The 15,951-nt window shown below is 47.1% G+C and overlaps 1 protein-coding gene across 2 annotated transcripts; it reads right to left on the bottom strand.

The window, feature by feature from the left end:
• Nucleotides 1–368: 368 nt before the first annotated feature.
• LOC124675875 (U-box domain-containing protein 9-like) lies at nucleotides 369–3,317 on the bottom strand. Of its 2 annotated transcripts, XM_047211944.1 has the most exons (3): nucleotides 2,995–3,317; nucleotides 828–1,733; nucleotides 369–731 (listed from the first exon to the last, which is right to left on the bottom strand). In XM_047211944.1, the coding sequence occupies exons 1-3, from the start codon at nucleotides 3,292–3,294 to the stop codon at nucleotides 639–641; spliced, it is 1,299 nt and encodes a 432-aa protein (XP_047067900.1). In that variant the 5' UTR covers nucleotides 3,295–3,317; the 3' UTR covers nucleotides 369–638. The 2 variants fall into 2 exon arrangements, with proteins under 2 accessions (XP_047067900.1, XP_047067899.1); XM_047211943.1 differs by having other exon boundaries at nucleotides 369–1,733.
• Nucleotides 3,318–15,951: the final 12,634 nt, after the last annotated feature.

The following is a 15,951-nucleotide window of genomic DNA, read 5'->3' as shown; positions in this document are numbered from 1 at the left end:
TACACAAAGGTCCAAAGTCCAAACAGAAAGATTCCTGCAAGCGATACTGACAAAAAGATTTGCTGCCGGGGTGCATAACTGCCTATCTGGCAAATCTCCTAATCTTTTGTCCTGCCTACACTAAAACAGACTAGATATACACCAAAGTGCAAGCCAGGACACCACCAGTCACCACAAGATTTACCAACCTGTTCTTCCTAACTGATAACTAGAAGTCAGTACTAGTGGACAGATGGCTTCTTAGTTAACAATATATTATGTTTGCTAAAAAAGGTTAACAATATAATATGTTTATAAAGGTTTTTCTTGGAATGTCGATTTAATTTTGGTATCCTGAGTCGTATAAAAACTGATTAATTCTCGGGTAAGTTCATTTGGCTGTATTTTTTCGAAAAGAACCAAGGAAACAGCAATCTTAATTCTGGTAAAGTCTTCAAAATTCTAGGGGAAGTTTGTTTTGCTGTATTTTTTGGAACACCAAGAACCACCTGTTCCAATGAGAACCCCTTTTTAACACTAGCTTTGCATCTACACAATGCCTATATATACTGAAAAGGAAGATAGCTATGTATGTATCTCAATATCTACATCAAATGAGCATCCTCCTTGTTCCTCCAGCTGCATCTCTGTTGCCGATTCTAACAAGAACTATGCCTGTTGTGCATGGGTTTTGCTCTTTTCATCATCTCAAGGATAGCGGTAGCCTTCCTCCTGGCTCTTGGAGTCCCATTCTGTGCAAGAGAAGCCAATGAGCCATGTGTATTCTCGTCTTCCTCGACCTCTTTAACCTTTTTCCGATTGTACATACAGATTGAGAAGAGGATTACCGCTGCATTCTCTTTGCTGCGCTTGCACTCGCTCTCCCTTATCGCCTGGAGCATACAAGTGGCACCACCAAACTCTATCATCAGCTCTACCATGTCATAGTTGCTTGATAATAAAGCAAGTATGGCCAAAGATTCCTCGACAAGTGACTGATCTCCGATGGCTCTCAGTGCCACATCAACGATCCCACAGTTTGTAGCTATTGATCTGTTCTCATGAAGCATGCATAGATTGAAAATCGCTGATGCCGCATCTTTCTTTGCTATGATGCTGCCATGATCAAGAAGATCAATCAAAGGTTCAATTGCCCCTAATTCACCAATCTTCTCCTTGTTGGAGTCAAGAGCTGACAGAGTGAAGATGGCAGCTGCAGAATTGCTGCGGCTCCCCATGTCTCCCGATTTTAGTGCCCATATGAGAAATGGGATAGCTTCGGGGTCATCTCCAATTATCTTCTTATTACTATCATGTAGTGAGAAGTTGAGAATTATAGTCACCATATCCTCCACTACTTGTGGATCATTCTGCAATCCTGGGGTGGAAAACCGCGCAAAGGTCATTTGTGATATGGACTCTGGCCTCTCTTCCAAAAGAGCTCTAAATTCACTGCTACGCTTGGTAAGCAGCCGGAGACCCTTGATCGCTTGTTTCTGCTCAGTACTGTTTGATGACGAAGTTATTTTGCTGAATATTTCATCAAATGTTCTTCGCTCACTGTTGCTAACATAATCTTCCTCTTGGTTCTCAAGTGGTGGCAAGGCAAACCCATTCTCTGTGCACCACTGTGCTATCATGCTTCGAATGAGGAGGTTAGGAATAAGGGTTGTGTTTAATATCACTTGCTTGGTCTGCGGACACATCTGGTTCCCTGCACTAAACCACTTCACTATGAAACGACGATCATAGGTCTGCATGGGAGAAACAAAAAGATCAATTGGTCATGTTCTTTGTTAACAAAACACACAAGGTTGTCATGCAGATTGACTAGGATACCAGGTTAAATTTTCCCTATTAAGCTAGATAGCAACTATATAATAGATCTGCCGGTTCATTATTTCTTCCAGACTCCCAGGCAATGTTTTCACCTAATCAAAACACGAATATTTCCCTCAGTGGTCATAAAATTCAAAACATGCCAAATGTGGACCGCATTTACTTTTGACTTGTGAAAAGATGGATGAGTTTAAGAGTTCACACACAACCTAGTATTGGGGAACAGCTATAGTACAATGATGGTATAATACATGTCAAATATTCAGAGGTGCATGTGATGTCAATGTGAAAGGCATCTTCAGTTCAACATGCTTCACATGGCCAAGCCCCTCAGTTTTCTTGGATTATTATTACTTAATCCTTTTGGGGATAGATATTTATTACTGTCTGAGCGGTACCTACCAAGCAAGTACTACATGGGGGGTACAAAATTGACTTCCAACACTGACTCGGTCCACATGCTTCACATGTAAGAAATCACTAATTCCACGAGTTTAATGAAACAAGATCTGAATGTACACCTTTTGAGTATTATATGCATGTGTGCCTTCAAAGAAACAAATAAATGACTAGATCTGAAATTCGCAGTTCTTGCATTCACGCAGTCTAGAATGCAAATCAACGTAATCTGAATCTGTACTGTTAATTACGACACTATGCAAACAAAAGTAATCTGAATCTGTACGGTTAATTAATTTTCCATATATAAAGCAGTGCTGCCACAATGCAGTAATTGTATGTTTTTAACAAGATCCTACTCTTTAGAAACCGGAATATACAAATGTGACATTTGCACATACTATTCAATTGACATACGGCAAGCATTCCACTGCTTAAACAAATCCAAGCATGGCTGTATCTGATATTTCTTTAGTTATTAGCTTAAAGCTAAGCAATGTGGCTTACAGGTATTCCATTATTATTACGCATCCCGGTGATTCGCACCACGAATCAAGATTCAAGAACAGTAATTGATCACATTTATGCTAAAAAATAACTACGCGCAAGGATAGTGAAATCTTTGAGCAACAGCATTTACGCCCTAGGAGAAGAGAAAGAAAAATCAGGCAAACGTAGTATGGACGACGGGATTCTTCTTGATATAACAGCGGCGAATCCAAAATACTAAGCAGGAGCACCCAAAACCAGCAAAAAGAAGCGCGCGGTGGTCCTCACCTGCCCAGACTCGACGACGACGGGATCCGCCATGATCTTGGACGAAATCGGGCAGAGGAACTGCGCCGGCACGTCCTCCGCGTCCGCCTCCTCCGCGGGGCGGGCCTCCTCTCCAGGGCCGCGGGCGCCCTTGCCGCTGCCGCCGACCTCCGCCTGCCTGAGCGCCGCGAGCGCCGCGGCCGCCTCGTCGAAGGCGTCGGCGCCGGCGCACCCGGCAGTGACGGTCGCCACGAGCTTCCTCAGGCGCCGCCGCAGCGCCGCGGTCTCCTCCTCCTCCTCTGCCGGCGGCGGCTTCGCCATTTCTTGGGGGCAAGGCGTGGGATGTGTGCTTCCGGGGCGATGGGTTGGGGGAGACGGGTGGGAAGTTTTAATTAACTTAGTGCTAGGAGTAGCGGGTTTTCTCTGACTCTGTGGGCCCCACTGCCGCCACGGGTTGCCACGTGTGCTGTGCGGATACTGTAAATTACCGTGCCTTCAATTGCAGGCGAGGGAGTAACCGCTGGTGGGTGAGAAAAGTTGACTGCCGTTTCCGGTTTCGTATGGTGACGGTGAAAACGTAACGGATATTTTTATTGGACGCTGTAGTTTTCGGTGGGCGTAGAACAATCTTGATTTTCGGCCAGACGATTTCATGTAGTTGAAAGAATTGCAGTTGCATATGTATGTGCAATTTTTTTTTTTTGATATGATGTATGTGCAATTCTGATATGCTTAAGTCGTGAGAAACATTCCATCTCAATATCGAATGAGAATAGATTAGAGTGGTAGGAGGGATAAACGTGTTTCGACAAGATGGTGATGCTTACGTTCAGCAATTTGGTTTTGCTCAGATGTGTGAGGGAAAGATAATGATAAATGTATATACGGTGGAAATATGTGTGAAGTCGATGCTCTCCACCCAACCCGACTAAACCGATCGGACTTTAGAGTTGATGAGGCACTCTACGTGGGTTTTTTTTCCTCGAGAATGTGTTGATCATGTAGAAGAAAGAGAGACAAAAGGTCAGTACAACAGAGTTTATGCTGTCAACAGGGGGTGAAATCTCCTCACCTCTATCTAGCCTAATCTCCATCACACCATGAGAAAGGTATCGGCTCGTGAAGGTTGAAGGACTCCAAGCGAAATAACCCACCTAAGCGTCACGTCTAGTTCACCTCCTTGATCCTGCGCTTGGTGGCCACCACCTCATGAGTTGCTCCGTTGGAAACCACGTCGTTCCGATGCCTATAGATACACCAGAAGACCAAAATGACCGGCATCCCTGACGGCGTTGGCACAAGGCAAGGAGGATCACCGCGTCTGATGTCGGCATCCAATAGGGTGTGGTGACCCGGCATACCACTGCATGGTGTAGTATGCAAGTCTGACATAACACCAATGAAACACCGTTCCACTAGTATTACATCGCTCAGAGTGGTACAACAGAAACATATGCGGGTCCAAGGCATGTCTATAGAATTACAACTCCGACTCTTTACAAAAGATCCCATAGCCTCCTACTTTACAATGAGGTAAAACTGCAAATAACTCCCGAAGAACGACTCGTAGTCTAATCTTATCACGAACTCTACTTGTAGAGGTTTTTACTAGCTATAGAGGCTATGAATAGATTCTAGATAAAATAGGAGCTAGGTTTAGGAAACTAGTTCCTTTGTATTGCTAATCTAGGTTTCCTCCTTGTGGGATGTGGTGTCTGACTCTTCTGCCAGCTCCTGTCTCTTGAAGTAGTTGTTGACTCCTCGGTCTTCGAGTTGCACTGTAGATCCTCCTTCGATGCCTCCATATCTAGGCAGGGGATTTAAGAGTGGGATGAGTACGAGCATACTCAACAAGTTCATTATAGGAAAGTGGTGTTTAATGCACTAGCTACAGCATTAGACCAGAAAGTCTAATACCTATGCAAGTTTTCATAACCATTTCTTCCAAAGGTTGCTTTTATTCAGAAGAACTATGTTCGTCAGCCTTCACCGGTTTACTAGAACTTCATGGAGTTCCTTTCCGGCAGCGTTCGCGGTTCCAAAACCGGAACGGGGAGTGACGGGTCACGATTCATTACACTCTGCGAGAGGTGTGTTGCTTTACCCATAAGAGATCTTAACCTTGGTGCCAACCGAGTCTAGTTCTCGTCCACACTTCCTTTGGTGTGAGGCCCGGTATAAGGTCATAGCCAATCATATTCCCCCGCTACCTCATACACCCACCCTTTGATGCAAACTCCGACCCTGGGTCCTCGCCGGTGCTCTTATACCAATTAAGGACGGCCCCAGAGCCACGACAACAGTTCAGGTCTCTACCATGAACTCCTTCGCCGGGAGATGCAACCCATCATAGACCGCAATAACCGTGGGGACTTTAGGCTTCCCCAGCCCACCGCTTGCTCCTCGGGCTACAAGTGTCTACGGAAAATGCCGTGGGGACTTTAGGCTTCCCCAGCCCACCGCTTGCACCCTTGGAATACAAGTGTCTACGGTAAAGCGCATCCGTTGATGTACAAGAGGTGGAAACACAATTGACTATTCCGTCCCACTCCAGATCTTATGGTTAACACGAGTATTACGGCACAAGAATCACTGGACGACATTTGTTGTTTAATCCTAGATGTATATAAACCCTTGCAATGGAACCTCCACCATATCAACACAATCCATGGTTCCATTGCCCACCACATAGTCATATTCATAGTTATGAAAATAGTGGTTTTGTTTTTTATGCAATAGTGATAAACATAGTACTTTTGCAAGTAATTTGGTAAAAATACTCAAATGACATGAGCAAGCGATGAACTTGCCTTTCTTGACTGCAAGATTATGCAGGCAAGGTCTTTGATACGCAATAACTCCAAATTCTGAAATAGCATCATCGTCCGGTAAGGACGATGTTTAAAGATTGGCAAGGATGCAATAATGCATAAGTATGAGATGCAATCGTTCTAAGCGTGACCTAACCACGATGATTTAGGATTAGTGAGTTGTAATGATTAGTTCAAAGTGTGTTCTTGTTATCACCGGAATTTGACATGATCAGAGGTGGGCCGCGATTGAAGATGGGCTTGAAGAATATACATAGAAGAAATACATGAATCGGCCTTATATGCAAAGTTTGGGCTAGTTTGCCCGTGTATCTGTAACATAGTAGGATACGTGTCAATTAGGTAGAGTCTGGCTCGTGCCCGGTTGGGATTATTCCCACGTTAGAAAGTCTACGGACTATAAATATGTATCTAGGGTTTATGAAATAAACAACAATCACGTTCACCACAAACCAATCTAGGCGCATCGCCAACTCCCTTGTCTCGAGGGTTTCTTCCGGGTAAGCATCATGCTGCCTAGATCGCATCTTGCGATCTAGGCGAGACACGTTTATTCGTCGTTCATGCGTTGCTCGTGCTGAAGCCTTGTTGATGGCGAGCAACGTAGTTATCATAGATGTGTTAGGGTTAGCATTGCTTCATCGTATCATATGCTTTCGTCCGTGCAACCCTTAGACATCTAGCCGCCCTTACGCCTATCTTAGGTGTAAGGGCGGCACCCCGCTTGATCATTATTTAGTAGATCCGATCCGTCATGATTGCTCCTTGTTCTACAAGGATTAGTTTAATATCTGCATAGTTAGGCCTTACAAACGGGTTGAAGGATCCGAAGGGCGCGTAGGGTGTAGTTTGCTAGCCCAAGACAGGATGTTCCGGGATCAACTTCATGTTGGTTTTTAGGCCTTGTCTAGGGTCGGTTTACGATCACCGTGCGTGGCCGCCAGGCTCAATCACGAGTAGGATGTTCCGATTATGTGGTGAAAACCCTAAATCGTAGTAGGTCGTTTTAGCTTTATTTTGATCAAGCAGGACCACCATCTGATCGTACACCTCGTACGAATCATGGGTGGATCGGCTCCTTGAGCCGATTCACAGGACAACCTGAGAGCCGATCGAGGCTCGTATTTAATGTTTACGTGTATGCCATGCAGGAAACTAAGCGAGGCACATCCAACACCTTCCTGATCAGGTATAGATCAGGTGGCACGCCCTTGCACCAGCATCGGACGTGCGTGCCGAGTCTTTGCGGGCCGTCGCTCGGAGGGACCAGGGCCAGCCGCAGTCCTGGGAGCCTCCCGGCTCTACTGTGTTGCCCGTCGCTGCTCGCCGGTGGGTTTCGACCGCAACACATTCTCGGCACGCCCGGTGGGACAGTCTTCGACATCAATCGCATCGCCATCTACATCTGAGATGGCGGAAGGCACTCCGAACACGTACGAGGATCTGACCGAGGAGCTCAAGAAGAAGTATGACGAGGTCAAAGCGATCCTCGAAGCCGACCTCATCGGCTCCTTTCACAGAACCCGCTCACACGGCATCAGGTGGAAAGGGTTCTCACCTGAAGGCGCGCTCGATGGAGTGGACCTGTCCGCCCCGTCGAAGAACGCACCGAGTCCCTCGCGTCGAGAGATTAACTTCATGGTAGCTCATTCGCTGCACCGCCATTCTGAGAGCCTGGTGAACACTTTGGAGCGTGTCGCTCTTCGCGTGATCCAGGAAATCATGAGGCATTAGTACTCTCCGTTAGGACCAGCTCTAGGAACTCACCTAGGAGGGATGCCACTCCAGTCCCGTCCACCGCTGCCGTTCGCGTTGGCAGCACCAGAAGTGCCGAATTCACCGGCATATGCCGTTGACATGGTGGAGTGCACGTACCCTGGGAGGTGCCAGCCAAGATTCTCGTTCAACATCAACATGGTAGGACTTGGGCACCACACTGGCAAGGACAGAGACGAGGGCAGCTGCTCTCATAGCGAAGACAAGGAGGAAGCCGTTCCACGCGATCGGCCCCGACACTTCCAAAAAGTCCTGGTTACAATCAAGATGAAGGCCGATTCCAGCGATCGGCCCGTATTATCCTTACCACACGTTCTCCCCGTATTTGGTGTCGACCTCACAGGTGACGGAAAGCTAGGGTATGGGTTTACATCGGCTGATGAGCTAGAAGAAGTCGACATCGGTCCTGGGGATAAGCCGCGACCAACTTTTATCAGCAAGAAGTTAGATCCACATCTTAGGGGTCAGATGATAGCTCTGTTAAAAGAATACCCGGATTGCTTTGCATGGGATTACACAGAGATGCCCGGGTTAGACAGGAGCATCATTGAACATCGGCTCCCCTTAAGAAAGGATTTCGGCCGTTCCAACAACGAGCACGTCAGATGAAGGCCGAAATTCTGGAAGAGGTCAAGAAAGAGATCGAGAAGATGTTGGCCGCCGGGTTCATCAGGCCATGCAGGTATGCTGAATGGATCTCCAGTATCGTCCCTGTAGAGAAGAAGGACGGCCGATGGCGTGTGGCCATCGATTTCCGAGATCTCAACAGAGCCACTCCAAAAGATGAATATCCGATGCCCGTGGCAGAAACGTTGATCAATGCAGCTGCTGGCCACAAGGTGTTGAGCTTCATGGATGGCAACGCCGGCTATAACCAAATCTTCATGGCTCCAGAAGATATACACAAGACCGCATTCGGAGTACCGGGGGCAGTAGGCTTGTTTGAATATGTAGTCATGACCTTTGGGTTGAAGAATGCTGGTGCAACGTACCAAAGAGCCATGGATTATATATTTCACGATCCGATCGGCAAGTTGGTGGAAATCTACATCGATGACGTGGTAGTCAAGTCTGTCTCCATGGAGGGACACTTGGATGATTTGCGACGCATCCTAGACCGAACTCGGAAGTTCGGACCGAGAATGAATCCAAAGAAGTGTGCTTTTGGTGTGACGGCCGGTCGGTTCCTAGGTTTTCCGGTTCATGAACGGGGAATTGAGATCGGCTCTGAAAAGTCAAGAGGCAAGTGCGTACCATGCAGCCGCCCACCACGAAGAAGGAGCTCCAACGTCTTATCGGCAAGATCAACTTCGTCCGACGATTCATCTCTAACCTCGTCGGGACGAATCGAGCCGTTCATAGCGCCGGTGAAGATTAAATCTGATGACGAGTTTCACCGGGGGCGTAACGGCAGCGAGGCGTTTGACGAGATTAAGCGGTATCCGACAACGCCGCTCGTGCTAGTTCCACCCCAACAAGACAGGCCGTTCTATATCTACTTATCGATAGCCGACACGTCCATCGCTTCGGTGGTGGTGCAACTCTATGAGGGTGTTGAAAAGGTCGTTTTCTACCTCAGCGAGAAGGATGTTGGACGCGGAGACAAGGTATCCCGAGGTCGAGAAGCTTTGCCTTTGCCTCGTTCTTCACCCGCACCAAGCTTCATCACATCCTTTTGACGGCGAGAGATCATCGTCATATGCAAGTCGACGTTGTCAAGCACATGCTGTCGGCCCCTGTTTTGAAAGGCCGGCTTGGTAAGTGGATGTTTGCGTTGTCGGAGTTCGATCTTCGGTATCAGCCTCGCGAAAGCGATCAAGGGACAAGCGTTGGCCGATCTTATAGCTGAACGGATTAATACTAATATAGCAGCACTATCTGTACGTGCATGGGCTATGTTCTTCGATGGATCGGCTTGTGACGATGGTTGTGGCATCGGCATTCTGCTCGTGTCGCCTCGGGGGCAACATATTCTTTCGCCATCAGGCTATCTACCCCTTGCACCAACAATGTTGCTCGAGTATGAGGCAGTGCGCAAGGGAATGGAGTTGCTTTTGGAAGCCGGCGCGAGGCAGTGGAGCTTTTTGGAGACTCGAAGTTGGTGATCTCTCAACTCACAGACGAATACAAGTGCGAGAGTGAGTCACTTTTTCCATATTGGGTGGAGTGTCGTGAGCTGATGACACATTTTCGGTACATCAATTTCAATTGGGTCCCAAGGTCTCAGAATACCGACGCCAATGATCTCGCACGTATGGCGTCGGGATACAAGGACATACCGGACGGGTCGAAGTTCGAGGTGCGCTTCTCGGAACGAGATGATTGGAGAGCCGATATCTTCAATTATTTGAAGGATTCGGCTCGGGGGCACCTAAAAGGATAAGATACAAGGCTATGAAATATGTCCTTATAGGAGATGACATGTTCTACAGGACGTTGGAAGGGTTACTACTCAAATGCCTGGGACCAACTGAGTCTAATCGGCTCTTACATGAGGTGCATGAAGGCGCTCGTGGAACTCACCAATCGGCTCATAAGATGAAGTGGTTAATTAGGCGATCGTGGTTTTATTGGCCTACCATGCTTGAGGACTCGCTTCAAGTACTACAAGGGATGCCAAGCGTGTCGATGTTCGGAAAAATTCAGATGGTACCCGCATCGCCGATGAACCCCATCATCAAACCTTGGCCATTTCGAGGTTGGGGCATGGATATGATCGGCAAAATCCATCCTCCGTCGAGCAAGAACCACGAGTGGATTCTCGCCATTACGGATTATTTCACCAAATGGGTGGAGGCCGTTCCCATGAAGAAGGTAAAATCGGAAGATGTTATCCAATTTGTCAAAGAACATGTCATTCATAGGTTCGGGATTCCCCAAACCATCACGACCGATGGAGGTTCGGTTTTTGTCTCTAAAGAATTCAGAAAGTTCTCGCGATGACATGGGGATTAAGCTAATCCGATCATCTCCATACTATGCTCAAGCCAACGGGCAAGCCGAAGCATCCAATCAAAGCCTGATCAAGCTGATTAAGAGGAAGATTGACGAGAACCCTAGGGTGTGGCATGAGACGTTGTCAGAAGCTTTGTGGGCCTATCGCATGTCATGCCATGGAGCTATAAAGACTTCGCCGTACCAGCTTGTCTATGGGCAGGAGGCCGTATTACCTTGGGAAATTACGGCTGGATCGAGACGTGTCACGTTTCGGAATGACTCGACGCCCGAAGAATATGCAACCCTGATGAGTGACACTATTGAGGATGCAACGGAACTTAGACTTTGGTCGTTGGAGAAGATTAAAGAGAACAAAGCCAGGGTAGCTCGTGCATACAATAAGAAGGTGAGACCAAAGGAGTTTCAAGTTGGTGATCTAGTATGGGAAGCCGTGTTGCCACTAGGAACCAGGGATAAAGCATATGGCAAATGGTCTCCTAATTGGCACGGTTCTTACAAAGTCATCCAGGTTCTGAAGGGCAATGCCTATATGCTTGAACAGTTGGATGGCGTGAAGTTCCCAGTGGCCGTCAATTGCCAACATCTCAAGAAGTATTTCCCAAGCATGTGGGATGATGGGCAGTGAGATATGGAGGCCGATTTTAAATCGGCCAGTAAAAAAAAATCACAAGCCGATGCACAGACATCGACTTGAGAAAACATGCGGAGACAACAGTATGCGAGTACAGCCGATGCACGGACATCGACTTCAGAATAATAAAAGCCGATGCATTGCTATCGACTCTAGAGGAACAAGCTCAATTGAGCAGGTTAACAGATCGGTTTCAGACCAGAGATCATGATATTTGAGATGAATCTCCTAGTGGGTTTGCTGAGGAGTTCAATCTGCGCGTTTAAGGTTGGAGGATGGTTTGGACGTGAGCTGGACCTGTTGAACCGTGTGAATAGGCAACTGCTTGGCCTCAAATCGCGTTTATAGTGCAAGCCGATGCCCTGCCATCGGCTCTCTGTACAGCGACTTCGTTCGACGATCGGCAAAGTTGACAAGAAAGCAAAATTAATTGGGGAATATTTTCTTCATTAATAGTGGGATTTCTTACAAAGAAAGAGCCGATTGCTCAAGGAAGGAAGAACAAAAGAAGGGTCTGTTGACCAATCTACTACTACTAGGCCTACACTAGTAGATCCTAGTCTACGGGCCGTCGCTGCCCTCGTCGTCGTCCTCGGAGCTCTCATCGGCACTGCTGCCGGTGGGCTCCTCGTCACTGCTCCCGTAGCCCTCTACGGGAGCTTCATCCTCCTCGTCATCGTCGCTGTCGTCGTCATCCCACCAGGTGCGGAGGCGTTTCGCCGGCGGGTAACCCTCGAGGGAGTCGTCGTCGTCGTCTTCCTCCTCCTCTTCCTCGCAGGAGGTGTAACCGTCCCGGGGGAACAAGTCATCCTCGCTTCCGATTCCGGCTCCCCATCGGCAAGGAACCGGAGATCTTCATCTCCGCTGGTCAAAGACTTGTCGTCCTCGGACTCAGACGGAGGAGGCGTGGTCCTCCTGGTCCCACTTCTCTGGTGCGCGTATGTCCTCCGGCGTCGGCTCGCGGGAGGAGGAAGACCGGTAGGAAAGACCGGAGGAGGAAGAGGAGGAAGAGTCCATGGTGGGAGGAGGGTTTTCGAGTACTACGGAGGAACAGAGGATGAGGAGGGGATAGAGAAGCGAATTGCTCGATGCGGTTAAATAAAAGGGATATGGTGGAGATTCAATGCCACAGCAGTTTCCGAGGAAGTGGTGCCCAAAGGAGAATTGGCCAGGTCACGCGGAAAGGCAAGGCATCATGATGAAGGATACTGCGACGGTTCTGCTCTGCCACGACATGACCCGACGAAGGAAAAGCAGAGTGATTTTGGAATTGTCATTTCCAAAACCAGGGGGCATGTGTTATCACCAGAATTTGACCGGATCAGAGGTGGGCCGCGATTGAAGATGGGCTTGAAGAATATACATGGAAGAAATACATGAATCGGCCTTATATGCAAAGTTTGGGCTAGTTTGCCCGTGTATCTGTAACATAGTAGGATACGTGTCGATTAGATAGAGTTTGGCTCGTGCCCGGTTGGGATTATTCCCACGTTAGAAAGTCTACGGACTATAAATATGTATCTAGGGTTTATGAAATAAACAACAATCACGTTCACCACAAACCAATCTAGGCGCATCGCCAACTCCCTTGTCTCGAGGGTTTCTTCCGGTAAGCATCATGCTGCCTAGATCGCATCTTGCGATCTAGGCGAGACACGTTTATTCGTCGTTCATGCGTTGCTCGTGCCGAAGCCTTGTTGATGGCGAGCAACGTAGTTATCATAGATGTGTTAGGGTTAGCATTGCTTCATCGTATCATATGCTTTCGTCCGTGCAACCCTTAGACATCTAGCCGCCCTTACACCTATCTTAGGTGTAAGGGCGGCACCCCGCTTGATCATTATTTAGTAGATCCGATCCGTTATGATTGCTCCTTGTTCTACAAGGATTAGTTTAATATCTGCATAGTTAGGCCTTACAAACGGGTTGAAGGATCCAGTGGGCGCGTAGGGTGTAGTTTGCTAGCCCTAGACAGGATGTTCCGGGATCAACTTCATGTTGGTTTTTAGGCCTTGTCTAGGGTCGGTTTACGATCACCGTGCGTGGCCGCCAGGCTCAATCACGAGTAGGATGTTCCGATTATGCGGTGAAAACCCTAAATCGTAGTAGGTCGTTTTAGCTTTATTTTGATCAAGCAGGACCACCATCTGATCGTACACCTCGTACGGATCATGGGTGGATCGGCTCCTTGAGCCGATTCACAGGACAACCCGAGAGCCGATCGAGGCTCGTATTTAATGTTTACGAGTATGCCATGCAGGAAACTAAGCGAGGCATCATCCAACACCTTCCTGATCAGGTATAGGTTAGGTGGCACGCCCTTGCATCAGCATCGGACGTGCGTGCCGAGTCTTTGCGGGCCGTCGCTCGGAGGGACCAGGGCCAGCCGCAGTCCTGGGAGCCTCCCGGCTCTACAGTGTTGCCCGTCGCTGCTCGCCGGTGGGTTTCTGACCGCAACAGTTGCACTTTTAGAGTGATTCCACAAACAAGGTTCTTATTAAGGGTTGATTTATTGGTATCATAAACAAGTGGTAAAATGCATAATAAAAATTATACACGCCAAGGGATAATAGTTGTATAATAAGGAAAGAGAAGTTGTTCGCGTGTAGCCTTTTCGATAAGTAAGAGTGTCGAACCCAACGCAGGAGCTAAAGGTAGGATAAACATTCTCTCAAGTTCTATCAACCACCGATACAACTCTACGCACACTAAGCATTTGCAATATCTAGGAAATAAAACTAGAGCGATAACGGGTATGAGAGGTGACTTTGCAGCAACAATAAAATACACGGAATAAATGTTAGTAGCTGCTGCAACAAAACAAACTAAACTAGCAGTACCATGAGTGTGGAAAGGCGGTGGTAATAGTGGTGGCTTTGTCCAAGATCAATTAGTGAAGATCTTGGGTTCAATGTCTTCGATGCAGCTTTTTTATGTAGGAGAGGCTAAATATACATGCCTCTCCCTCCGGGATTACAAGTACTGAGTATGATTGGCTTGCTAGCAAACATCCGTAAATACTAGCAAGCATTAAGGTTTCCCAACCATAGCCTTAAGTAAATGGTCCTCTTACTCCCATACATGCAACTATCCGGCTCGCGTCCTTAGGTTTCCTGCCACTCCCGGCACCGTAACTTCCCCCCTTCTAGTATCACAAGTACTACCAACCCTATCGGTGCTTGATCCATGCGCGCAGAAATATAATGGGCACCAAGGACGGTAACATATCAACATACAACTTTAATGAACCAAAGAGAAACAACCAATCAATCAAAGAACAAATAAACTATGGCAACATGACATAGATCATAAGATTATAACTTATAGCATCAAACACCATGTTTACATAGGGCAGTACAAGGAGGTTTGTGAGAGGATGGACCACTTTGAATACAACGAGGGAGTTGGTGATGGAGATGGCGGTGAAGACGTTGGAGGCGCTGAGGAGCGCCGGGAGGCGGAGGAGTGGGCGGCGGCGGCGCGGGGACTCCTTCCCCGCCGCCGGCATCATGGGGGAGCGCCGCCCCTTAGCCTTATTCTTCCTTGAGTTGGTGCTGGTGTAGATGAGTGTTTCCCCCTCCTTGGTTGGCTGCTGCCAAGGAGGAGGATTTTCGTGACAATGCTTGGGGGCCTCCAAAAGTAGGGTTTCCCATCAATATATAGTGTTGGAGATGCAATCTAGGCCATGGGATGGATGCCCCTTTGATGCAAGGGCTCTTGGGCACCTCTAGAACCTTCCTAGGACTCCCCTGTGTCCTTCATGAGCCTTACAACTCGTGGCTGGACCGAAATATCCAGGTATGGAAAGAGTTTGTGTCAAATACGTCACCAACTTTCGGAGTCCCGAGACTGCACGAACCTCCGCAGTAATTCTGCTCTGCTGGATGCATCCGTTGTCCGTTCTGGACGAATAAGATGTCCAAATTGTTCGGCTGGAAATTCTCTACAACTTTGTAGTTTACGACTTTTCCATTGGACATCGTTTTGATGGAGTTTCGAAGAGATCTTTGAAAAGTGTTCAGCAGGGACAGATTCAGGGAAATTCCAGATTTCACCATAATGAGTTATTTACTTCCATATTTGCCTATTTCCTGCACAACAAAGTTGAAACCAAGAACTTGTGCACTTTTGCAACTATTAATAGGTTAGTCCCTTAAAACATATAGTAATTGGTGTAAAACAAGCATGGAACATCAAAAATTATAGATACGTTTGCGACGTATCAACATCCCCATGCTTAACTCCTGCTCGTCCACGAGTAGGTAAGTGATAAAAAGAATAATTTTTGAGGTGACATGCACCTTCAAAGTTCAAAGGATGACTAGATACAAATAATTTAATAACAATTAATAACCAACATCAAGATTCGTTTCAACGTACCTTTATGCAAACCTCTATTCATGATTCAATCAATAATAATTTTGGGACCATGCACATAGAACTAAGAATGAAAACTATGCTCTCATAAGATAAAGACTCAACATAAAAGTAAAAAAATGGCCCTTCGCAGAGGGAAGCAGAGATTAAACATGTGCTAGAGCTTTTTATTTTGAAAACATAGAGATATAAAATTTTAAGAGAGGCAATTGTGTCAACGGTAGCAATAAGTAATATAGGTTATGTATAAAACTTTCTATAAGTTGCAAGCCTCATGCATCGAATACTAATAGTTCCCGCACCTTGTCCTAATTAGCTCGGATATTTCCATGGATTATCATCGCATTACATATGTTTCAACCAAGTTTCACAAAGGGGTACCTCCATGCCACCTGTACAAAGGTC

This window comes from Lolium rigidum, chromosome 7 (genome assembly GCF_022539505.1).
Source record: "Lolium rigidum isolate FL_2022 chromosome 7, APGP_CSIRO_Lrig_0.1, whole genome shotgun sequence".
NCBI lineage: Eukaryota > Viridiplantae > Streptophyta > Magnoliopsida > Poales > Poaceae > Lolium > Lolium rigidum.
The sequence above is the reverse complement of the archived record's forward strand: the minus strand, read 5'-3'. Positions and strand labels throughout refer to the sequence as shown.